Source organism: Ixodes scapularis, unplaced genomic scaffold (assembly GCF_016920785.2).
Source record: "Ixodes scapularis isolate PalLabHiFi unplaced genomic scaffold, ASM1692078v2 PGA_scaffold12__126_contigs__length_90152505, whole genome shotgun sequence".
NCBI classification, from domain to species: Eukaryota; Metazoa; Arthropoda; class Arachnida; order Ixodida; family Ixodidae; genus Ixodes; species Ixodes scapularis.
The window spans coordinates 32,265,566-32,277,164 of record NW_024609838.1 but is presented as its reverse complement, the minus strand read 5'-3'; the positions used below and the strand labels follow the sequence as shown (position 1 = coordinate 32,277,164).

General features: G+C 43.1%; 1 protein-coding gene across 1 annotated transcript in view; it reads left to right on the top strand.

Moving 5' to 3' along the window:
• The first annotated feature begins 2,264 nt into the window (after positions 1-2,264).
• Positions 2,265-11,599, top strand: part of LOC8043364 — a 72,981-nt gene continuing 63,646 nt past the window's right edge. The window contains exons 1-4 of the mRNA XM_042289174.1: positions 2,265-2,286; positions 3,274-3,549; positions 4,851-5,144; positions 10,749-10,994. Of these exons, the coding sequence (XP_042145108.1) occupies positions 2,265-2,286; positions 3,274-3,549; positions 4,851-5,144; positions 10,749-10,994 (838 nt within the window). The remainder of the gene's footprint in view (positions 2,287-3,273; positions 3,550-4,850; positions 5,145-10,748; positions 10,995-11,599) is intronic.

Sequence of the window (11,599 nt, the reverse complement as noted above, 5' to 3'; positions counted from 1 at the left end):
AACGTCCCGACCAGCTTCTTAAGATGAAGGATTGGGCGAGTTGGCTATTCACAGTTGTAGTACAGCGCACAAGAACCATTCACAGTCAAACACGCACACTAGTAAAAAAGGAAAATCAATAATTCAGCATTGACTATCAACTCAGTTTTGTATCCTTTCTTCTTCTACACCTTTGCAATTGTACCACATTTCGTTGTTTTCTCTTTGGTGTTAGGTAAAATAACTAATTTTTGGATAACGTTAACGATTGATTGCTAACACATTTTCCGTCCAGCTTCATAATGTTCTCAAATTCAACCATTTTTCGCGTGAGCTGTTGAAAGTTTCTGCTCATAGCAGTGCAGTTTTTAAGTCTGGTGAGTGACCGCAGTCCCGGCAATGAATGCCTATATGTCAAGAATTTGCTTTTTTGATGCTGTTGTGCTCTCTTAAGCGGTCATTTGCACATTTACCAGTTTGTATTATATATATATATATATACCGGGTGTTTTTGCGAAGACTTTCAAAAATACTAAAAGTTAGGGCAATTGAAAAAAGAAGAAACTCTCTTCGGGAACAAACTACCAGCCACGGCGGACGTCAGGAATTGCCAAAAACCTACTAATTAGCCAGATAATTAATTAAATCTTGTTAATTAACTTTTTAATTAGTGGAAATAGACATATGATTCCAATTAGAAAGTTGCTGAGCGTTATTGAAAACCACTAAATCAGTCATTTTCAGAAAGACTTTAAGCGCTTGAGAAGAGTAGTAGCGCACTAAAATTATCACTTGTGGAGCAGGTACAAGGCTGGGGCTAGATAAGAGGCGGAAAAATCGCGCGGGCGCCTTACCGCAACCGCTAGCCTTGTACCTGCTCCACGAGTGGTAACTTTAGTGCGCTACTACTCGTCTCACGCGCTCAAAGTCTTTCTGAAAATGACTGATTTAGTGGTTTTCGATAACGCTCAGCAACTTTCTAATTGGAACCATATGTCTATTTCCCCTAATTAAAAAGTTAATTAACAAGTTTTAATTAATTATCTGGCTAATTAGTAGATTTTTGGCAATTCCTGACGTCCGCCGTGGCTGGTAGTTTGTTCCCGAAGAGAGTTTCTCCTTTTTTCAATCGTCCTAATTTTTAGGATTTTTGAAAGTCTTCGCAAAAACACCCGATACGAGAGGGAAATAGAAAAGACCACTCTTTCTGTGCACGGAATGAAAGGGATTTGATGCTTTCTGGTGCTGCCTGTACCATGATTTTGGGAAGAGCTGACTTTTTCTTTTTTTCCAAAACCCTGAGAGTTTGTTGGGGGATGAAAAGACTACATTTACATTCACACGGTGTCCTATTTTCCTGAGATTGTGTGAGATGTTATGAATACAAGGTGTAACTGGTAGCCTTTTAATTCTGTCTCTTGAATTTCCCGCAATACGTTCACCATTCTCGACTTGTTGAAGGAAATTGTCAGCTACAGAATTTAAAGAAGTGCGGGTGTATCCCGCTTGATGTGGCCTAGATATTTGTATCTCAAAGCGTATCACGGGCTACGTTCACAGAGCAGGATTGGCTAGGATAACTCGTAGTATAGTAAGTTTCTTATATTCTTACACATATTGTATTTTATTGTCTTATAGCGTTCTTACATGATCCTATACAATATTATTTGAGTATATAAGTTTATTGAACCAACAGATTTCTTTTACATATAAGAATTTTTACTATAAATGTTTGCTATATCCCTTTTTGCCAACTTTGAATGTGCCGAATTAAATTTAAGGAACGGCACATTATACATGCTTGCCGCATCCTTGACTGTTTTCGATCGGAGCAAAAAAAAAAAAAAAACTAGCTGATTTGCATGCAAAATACTATGAGCTTTTCCCAACTTCATCATGGTGTGTAGTGGTAGTACAAAATATGACGTTTTGTTTTGATGGATGCAAACGATTATTTAATAAAACAACAGAGAAGGAAAGAGATCAAGAATAGCATCGGAGTCAGGGAGATTATCTCATGGAACGCTAAGGAAGGCGGTAAAAATGATAAATGATCCAGAATATTTGGTGATATTATCTAACCACTTTATGTATTATTGTACCTGCTTTTCTCTTTCTTTTGCAACCTCAGTTTTCTTTCACGATAGCGATTTGTGGCACCGCAGGTAGGCACATTACTCGTAATGACTCCGCTCATAGCAGGCGTCTTCTTCATGATGAAGAACAAACCGATACGAGTGTAGTTAACGCCAGACTGCTATGATTAGACAATATTTAGTCATAAAATGCAGAAGGTGTCCGGCAAGGGTATCCAGCATCCGAAAGTTTGAATTGGCGTAGAAATTTACGCTCTAAGTTTGATTTAAAATTAGGGTGCAATTATACAGATATTACTTCAAATGTTTTTACCTTCCTAAAATCACAAATATTCATTGCGTCCGGCACAGGTCACGCGTAAAACTTTTAGGCGTTATTTCAGCTCGTGCCACGCGCGGTGTCGCATATCTGCAGCGATTTGTGCCATATAAGTTTTCATCACTTACTTGATGTCTTTTAAGGAATCTGTTAAAAAGCACTTCAGCGGCTGACCTTAAATACTCGATTAAGAGATTAAAAGCTGCCGTTGCATACATACATCCGTGCGTGCACGAGCTGCGATATCGCCAGGACGTCTTGTGGGCTATCAATAGCACACACATTGAATGCTTGTGAAACCATAATGAGAGAAAAAATCTTTACGATGAGATTTATACCTAATTTCAAACATAAAAAAAATGTATTTTTAGACACCTGTATGACAAACTGCAAGAATGATAAACCGTAGCGGCACGTGCGTTCTTGCGGCATAGTGCGCCCACGTGTGACAGAAATACACGACATGAAGTCTCGTTGTTGTGTGTACTGCTGAAGTGTTCCTTAAGCAGACTGGAAACAATTCAAAACTGCAAACAACTAAAACCGCGGTTACGCTGCGAACAAATCATACAAAAGGCAATCTGCACACTGGCTGAGGCGCGTGCCTTTAGTTTGTGACGGTCTGTCAAAGTGTTCACAAGAAAGCTGTCGTCAGATATGTTCTAAACACACGTATGTATAAATCAAACAAGCTTTCAAACATGCTTGGGGAGTGTCCGCATGTATTTATATCGTACATGTCTGCAGCGACAACGTGATTTTTGTTTTGTATGATGCCCGAGCAGTGGAACTATACGGTAATTAAGGGCATTTAAAACTAATGAAAGACAGTGACAAATGCTGCCTATCGAATGACGCACTGCACCTCTTGATCTCCAGGACAAAACTGCTTCGGCGGCATCGAGAGCTTCGAGAAGACCACGGGCCTGGCGTACTCAGGAAGCGTGAGCGGCCAGACGCTGCTGCAACAACCAGACCAGGCCCTGACGCGCGACTGTATCAACCTGTGCAAGCAGCAGGCTCAGTGCCTTTCCTTCTCCCTCAACTACGTAGGATTCCGCTGTGCCGCCTTTAACCTCAACTCGGCAGGGCGCAGGGACCTGCTGGTCACGACGCCCAGCACCAATTACTTTGAGAAGATATGCTTTCGAGGAGGTGGGTTTTCCAGACTATCCTTGGCACTATAGTCAAGTTAGGTGGTCGAGATTATGGCCACGCAACTTTGAGAATGAGCGTTATACTAGACGATAACATTGCCTAAAATAAGACGTTAACTTTGCGGGACTGTAAAAGTCGGAACCATAAACAGGACCATAAGAAACAAGGGAACAGTGCCGAGTGTAATATTGTGGGGTTTGTTAGAACTTGTACTCTTCCATGTGTAAGAATATGTTTCGGCTGCTCTGAAGATATGCAGGAGTCATGTAACTAGCACATTTAAACAAAGTTTGCACTGTCTGCATTTCATTTACACTATCCCTGTTTTTTTTTTTTTTTTTTAACGCATTTTTTGCCCCTGTGCAATCATAAACCAACCGCCTCACATCGCCGCCCTATGATCTGTAACTTTTGTACGACATCTAAATCGGACATACATTTTAACTGCACTATCATTATTCACCTATGCGTTAAGGAGTAGCCGGCAAATAAGAGACAGCAGCAATGTTTCCTATATATTCTTTCTTTGTATAATAATAATAAAAAAATACAAAAAAATGCATAGGATACAGAGATACGCAACTCTTAACGCTCTTTCGCGCCCCACACACACACACACACACACACACACACACACACACACACACACACACACACACACACACACACACAAAAAGGTATAGCAAGTTTTGATTCGCTTTGCCCATTCAAGATGAGACTATAGAGTGTTCCAACCACGTGAAAGGTAATGTTTCTTTTCTTTAGTTTTTTACGCCTTGCACTGCATTTTAAATGGGTATTTCATATTTTTCGAGACTGTACTAATAAAAGTAGAGAGCCTTATTGAAGTTTGAGACAAACTACACGGGGCATTGACTATGATCCGAGAACTTTGAGGATGGGGAAGAGACGAGGACGCGCGGGAACTTCGAAACGCCGAGTTTTGGTTCGAATGATTAGCGGGCAGACCTAAAGCTTGCTGCCTTTGCCCCCACTGCATTCTTTCAAACGCGTTCCAATGCGAGAGCCAAACGCTGTACGCCGGCCTTTGGCGTTCTAATAGGTTCGAAGAGTGCACTGCAGCTTTAGGTCTACACACTCATCATCACGCACTCCAGTGCACTGCAGCTTTAGGTCTACATAGTCATCATTCCAACCAGAGCTCGGCGTTCTGACGACCTCGAGCGGTCTCGTCTCCTGCTCTTCCTCAGTTTGTCGGCGCATATCAACGTGTTAACCGCTACGACACTTACCCTGGCTCTGCCCATTAACAAATGAACGCGTCCCATGGAACGCAGTTCAAAAGGCAACATTCGACGCTCTCTGCGGTGACCGGCTGTGGGCCTTCGAGCGGGCCAAGGAGGGCCATCTGGAGGGCTTCGTGGACCGCGAGGAACACAACGTCAAGGACAAAGAGGAGTGCGCCAAGATGTGCCTCCTCGAGGACAACTTCCCGTGTCGTTCGGCGGACTACGACGAGGTGACCAAGACGTGCCGGATGAGCCGGGAGGACCGCCGCTCCCAGCCGCAAGCCTTCCGGCAGGTGCCAGGGAACTCCAGAGACTACCTGGAGAACCAGTGCTCCGCCACGGGTAAGGCCTCTTTCTGTCTGCACACCAACGCGCTCTTTGCAAGCAAGCCAGCGTTTGCTCACCACACCAGGTGTGCGCGCAGCGCTAGTGCGCAGAAACTAGATTTGCGCGAGAAGTGTCTGCGCACGCGCAAAGCCGACGTCAGCGCCATCGCAGTGGTGTGTCGTCAGAACCGCCCGTTGGCGTATACCAAAAGAGAGAAAGAGAGAGAAAGAAAATCATTATTAAAAAGAATGAGACAAATCATATTTATTTTAATTTAATCAGATTAGTCTGATTGAAAAAAAAAAAAGTCGCTAGAAAACCGGAAATTTTTTTAGCAGAAGACGTATTTTTAAATATGGCAAATTGATTGATCAACGCATCCGATCACTGATTTCAATGCGTACGAATTACTGTAACTTTGAAATACAGTTTAATTAGCACACTTTTATTTGTGTGATTCCCGTAATACTAAAATAAAGCCAGTTTGATTATCTTTTTTATTTAGTGGAAAAGCTTTCATTGATTTTTATTTCGTGTTCTGACTTGATTCCAATAATACATTTCTTTTTCAGTTTTTGTTTCTTTCTTTTGCGTTCTGATTTTGTTACCAGTAGGACGTTACGTAACTCACGAACAATGTGGACGGCAGAAAACAAGCTAATCGCTCCGATTTGATCAAAACAAACTTATTTTTGCTCGCATTCAGCCTTGTATGATTTAAATCACGATTTAAATCACTTTGATTTTTATTCTTCACCCTGGCGTATACTATAAGATTGTAGCACTACTTGGATTTTCTTGGAAATTATTTTAGAACAAACTTGTTGATCTTGCGCTTATAAAAAAAATGGCGTAATAATCAAATATTCGTTTTTTTAGAATTCGGGATAATTGTGGAAGCGAGATACCGCCGATGGCAACTTGTTCAGCCATTCAAAAAAATTCAACGCGCAGGCGAGAAAGTGATGCATGATCATGCTGAAAAACAAAACGGAGACGAGGTCACGTCGTCGTGTAAGCAATCCATTTCAATTTGTTGTTTATTTTATTAAGTGAAGAATTGGATTTCCTATTTTCAGACCGGCCGCTTCAAATCAAGGAGTGGATAAGATGCATGAAATCTGGTCTTCTAATACTTAATTAGTACCTCTTTTTGTCTTTGTCGTCAGTTATTTCTAACAAGGTACGTTTATGTCAGTAGGTGTCTTTTTACGAATTTGTATTACGTAATACGGGTATGTTAGTGCGTTCTGGGTATTGATCACTTTAAAATGGATTTCATTGTTTAACACTGAAATAAAAAATAAAACGGTTAAAATATAATTTATGTGTTTAATATACATATAATTAACAGACTGTAAAAGGGACGCAGGTGGCGTAGTGCGATATTACCGTATTTACTCGAGTTCGCTTTTCCGCGAGGTTCGCTCTTCCGCGAGGTTCGCTTTTCCGCGAGGTTCGCTTTTCCGCGAGGTTCGCTTTTCCGCGAGGTTCGCTTTTCCGTGAGGTTCGCTTTTCCGCGAGGTTCGCTTTTCCGCGAGGTTCGCTTTTCCGCGAGGTTCGCTTTTCCGCGAGGTTCGCTTTTCCGCGAGGCACACGGATGGCCAGTCACCGCGTTCGACAGCATGATTCCAGCGGTTCAGAGGACAGAGATAACGTCTTCGTGCGAAGATACTATCGGTGAAGGTTGCATTTGTATGGAGACTCTTGTTCTCGATCTAGTTATTCTCTATGTTATTTATGCGCAACGCGATAATTGGCTGTATGTGTGCTTTGAGGGAAATTAGAGGCAAGGGCCTTGTTTATAAATATTGCGGCGATTATTCGAGTGAATACGGTAAGCACAGAGTCACGCCTGTGCACGTACAAAGGTGTGGCGTACGCGCACGGATGTCGGTATGTGATCGTAATATTTATAAGCGCAAACGGCCACGAGACGGGCATACAAATGCACATATGCGCAAATATTGGGTCCGGACATTTCACTAAACGCAGTTTCATCGAACACCGTTTCATCGAACACCGTTTCATCGAAGCCGTTTCATCGAACGCCGTTTTATCGAACGCCGTTTCATCGAAGCCATTTCATCGGACGCCGCCTATGTGAGCACTAGGAATTCTACATCTAGGAAATATTATTCTTTTTAACGCCGGGAGGATAGCAGTGTGTTAATAATTTATAAACTTATATAAAAGGAAGAAACCTTTTTTGTCACCTTGTATTATTTTTTGTAGTAAATGATGACGTCTGTTAATGTGGCCAATAAGAAACGGGAACACTGACGACACTTCTTTAAAGCTGTGATCATCATCAGTGGCAATTATAAACGCACGTCCGTTGAAGGACGTATACATCTTCGTCATTGAAGAGAACTATTCTGCTTCAAGACGAAGCCGTTCTTGAAGCAGCGATCTGTCTTCGTGTCCCATGATACGGGGGGGGGGGGGGGGGGGGCGGAAGACGTGTTTCCCCTTTTTGTTAATTTATTATAACAGACAGAACCATGGACATGCCGGATATTCGACATAACAGTATATATACTGCATGTCGAAGATCCAACAGGTTCACGGTTCTGTCGGTTACTGTAAATTAACGAAGAGGGGAGACGCGTCTTCTTTAAGGACATATAGGTTCTTAGAAAGAAAGCTATTCTCCTAGGATAAAATTAAAACACAGTTAAAACGACAAATTCAAAATAAAAAAGGCGCGCTTCATCCTTCTATAAAAAAAGGATAAAGTGGGAAAAAGTGTGCGGCCGAGAACAGCCTCCTACCTCGACAGAAAATAATAAGTCTCGTGTCCACTCAAGTTTTGATATGATAGCTACCTTCTATGATTCAGTAGCTAAACGTTTAGGTGGACAAAAAATTGACCGGGTAGCCATTCTATTCCTGGTGATTTTAGAGCGGCGTCAATACTATTTAAACAAACGATAGTAAATTATGTAAAAAGTATTGTATTACTCCAAAATTCAGTAAAAGGAAATTCGATGAAACGGCGTTCGAGAATCGGCGCTGGATGAAATGTCCACTTATTCGATGGAAGGACGTACGACGAAATGGCGTTCGATGAAATGTCCGGTACCCCTAATATACACATTCAAGTGCACAAATACAAACATTCACACGTGCAGAACTCCACAAGCGTGTATGCAAACATACATGCACGCAGCACACATTGGCAGACTTCCAAACAGAAAGAAACCCACACACGAATAAGAGAAGCGCACAGAAAAAAAGAAAATGGTGTCACACGTCAGTAGAGGTTGATGCTCAAGGATTTTTTTTGGGGCTGGACATTCATTTAAGGAAAACAAAAACGGGGTAACGGTGCCGCAGACAAAAACGAATAAAAAAAAAAGAAAAAAGAAAACAGGTCGGGCATTGAATGGCAAAGGGCTGTCCCACATGGACACGCGAGACAACAGCAGCTGCAGAATCTCATCTCTTCCTGTTTCCGCGGACGCACATTGCTGGGGGCCGGTATCACTCGGACAATCCGTCTGGCCGCTATACTTCGTTTCACCGTAGCTTGGCAAAGAGTAAACGCTAGGGCCCCCTTGAGCCAATCGGAACAGCGAAGGCGAAGCCCGCACCAAAGGTGCAGTGACGAAGAGGGGAAGGAGGGGAAGGAGGAACTCCCTCTTTACTCGGACCCTCTCTTGCGATGTCCCAGACGACGCTTCTGTCCCCACTGGGAGATTAGCCCGTCACCTCACAAAGTTCGTACAAAAGCGGTTTTCCTCTCTCTCTCTCCCGCCCGTGGCTTTAACAACACTGCGCGCAACAGGTGAGGTATAGGGTAGGGTCACGTGTCTCCCTCTGAAGCGGCTGATTGGCTCCCTGGGGCCGTAGCCTTCGCCGTTTGCCAAGTCACGGTGGGTCGGAGCATATAAAGGGTATCCTGTGTTCACGTACTCGCGCACACATACGCCATGGGAAAGGCACGGGGGAAAGCCCGTTATGGTTGCGTGTGTTAACGCCGGCCGCTCCTCCAGCCGCAAGGTGGATGAACGCTTTGTAGTGAATTGCGTTGCAGCGTAGGCGGACCGATGGAATGCGCTGACGCACCGTGTGAACGCTGTTTTCTAAAGGCGCCGAAGACCTTGGAGTGAGGTCGTTATATACGTGGAGGTCTCTTTTTGATGGGGGCCGGGATTTGTGATGTTAGCGTATCAGGGAGGACACTGTTCTCAATAGGGCAAAGGAGGATAAATGAGAGCGCGTTCCCAGACAGTTCATAAACGGGGTAGCAGCACGTTACTTTAAGGTTACTTGGCCTAAACCAAGGTGCAAAAAAAAAAAAAAAAAAAAAATCTCGATTAAAAATATAAATTAAGTTTATTTGATCAGATTCATTCAATTTAAATCAAATTTATTTTAGTTAAATTAGATTATTTTAATTGAAATCACCTTAGCTAGTAAATAGTGATTTTTTATCACTAGATTTGTTTTTAAACGTGGCACATTGATTGATCGATCCGTCTGATCACCGAAAACAGTGAGAATGAAAGTATTTTTTGTAGCTTTAAGTACAGTTTAATTAGCAACATTTTATTGATGTAAGCCCAACCATACTAAATATAAAGCAACTTGATATTTTTTAGGTATTTAAAAAGGCTTTTGCTTTTTTTTATATTCGCGTTCTGATTTGCTTGCAATAGGATGCTGCGTGACTGACGAATGAAGGGCAAGGTAGAATTCCAGCTCAACGCTCCGATTCGCTTAGGAAATCACTTCGTTTTGCTCGTGTAGAGCCTTATAGAAATCATTTTCGCTCGACGAGTCTTTGATATAAATCAAAGACTCGTCAACCATTTGTCTTAATGAAGCTCACCTTGTTCCCCAGTTTGGAAACAAATACCCCCGTGATGTGCTTCTGCCACATGTTCGTGACTGTGCTTACAATGTATTACTGTAGAGGATGTGTCACAGCGCGGTCAATGTAGCCCATGTAGTACCATATTTTATTTACTATACTCCGCGAACTGCATATGCTTAAAATTTTATAATTTAAGTGGTAACGGGCTATACAATGTAGCCTTTGTTTTTTCTAGATCTTTTTCTTTTACAAAACGTGACGGATTTTGAAAATGTCAATGTGTTATTGATGATTTATGTATGATACACGTTTTTTATCGCCTAATAAAACAGGCATTTGTCAAGGTGTGCGTTGTATGAGAATATTTTACGTACGGACTAGTCGCCACGGGGTGCACACTATGCATTAGGTCAGAACTATCTAGGGAAAAACTTTTCCCTAGATCTCCGCACTTTGGCCCGGAAAATTCGCTACATGCTTGTCAGAGCGTACATGCTGCGTGACTGTGCAGTCAATATACGAACATCGATAAGCGTGTCTTGAACGAAAAAGTTCGCTTTTCTCCTTGCGAAGATATTCAGATGTGCCCTTTTGGTGCTAATGACTCTTTCCAAAAGTGCCAAGTAATCGGTGAAGAAAACCCAATTTCTCCGTTACCAAAGATGTAACTCTGGTTGTAGAGCAATTGTCTCCATGGAGCCAACTGCTCCATGGGGCAGTTGGCTCCACTGGTTATGGGAGCAGTAGGCTCCACGTAAGAGCACAAATGTTGATGGTCTGCCTCCTCCAAACTCCAGCACCGACGTCTTGTCGGTACGAGACTCGCGTGGGCGTCGGCGTGGTGTCCATGGACCTCCTGCAGTTCGCCACGGCCGTGGATGACTGCCAGACGCAGTGCGACCGGGAGACCACGTTCAACTGCCGGGCCTACTCGTACATGGAGAACCGGTGCTACCTGAGTGGCGACGACACCGTCAGTCTCGGACCGAGCGGGCTGCCACCCATGACCAACGCTGCCTACGGGGAAAAGAAGTGCATCACTGGTGAGGTTTCTATTATAAGCACTGCTCTGAAGTGAGCCCCGCGGAATAAACGTTTTCAGTGGTGTTTCCCGGGCATGCACGAGCCCTTTTTCGAATAGCGTTGGAGGCTCGTAGATGCTTCGGAGGGAAGGGGGACAGGCGAAATGTCAGCGGGAAAGCTACTTTGGTCGTCGTTTTGCTCATAAAGGATCTTAAGCCCATGCCACAGTAGGATATGCCTTTTAAATGGTTCAAATTTGTTTACGTTACAAAACGGCTCATTGACAAACAAGCTTCATATAAGATCATAGGATGGCGCCCTGTTTATCTAGAATGCTGGTAGAAAGCCTAGATTAAATAAAAAAAGGAGCTGCTCAAACTGTTCGAAGTGTTTTCAATTTAATGGCGGGCACATCTTGAGCAGATTCGTTGCTCAGGCGCATGCTTGGGTTGTACGCTGTAACGTAACAAAGAGGATAACGGTTGGCGAGGCTTAGTAAGGCTCAGAGACACTTGCAGTCGATCGACGCTTTCTTCATTTCCTCGCAGATTGTATTGCCCACGTGACCCATAAACCGCGTAACCCATATCGAACAGATTGGAAGTACTCTCAAGTTTAGGCACAC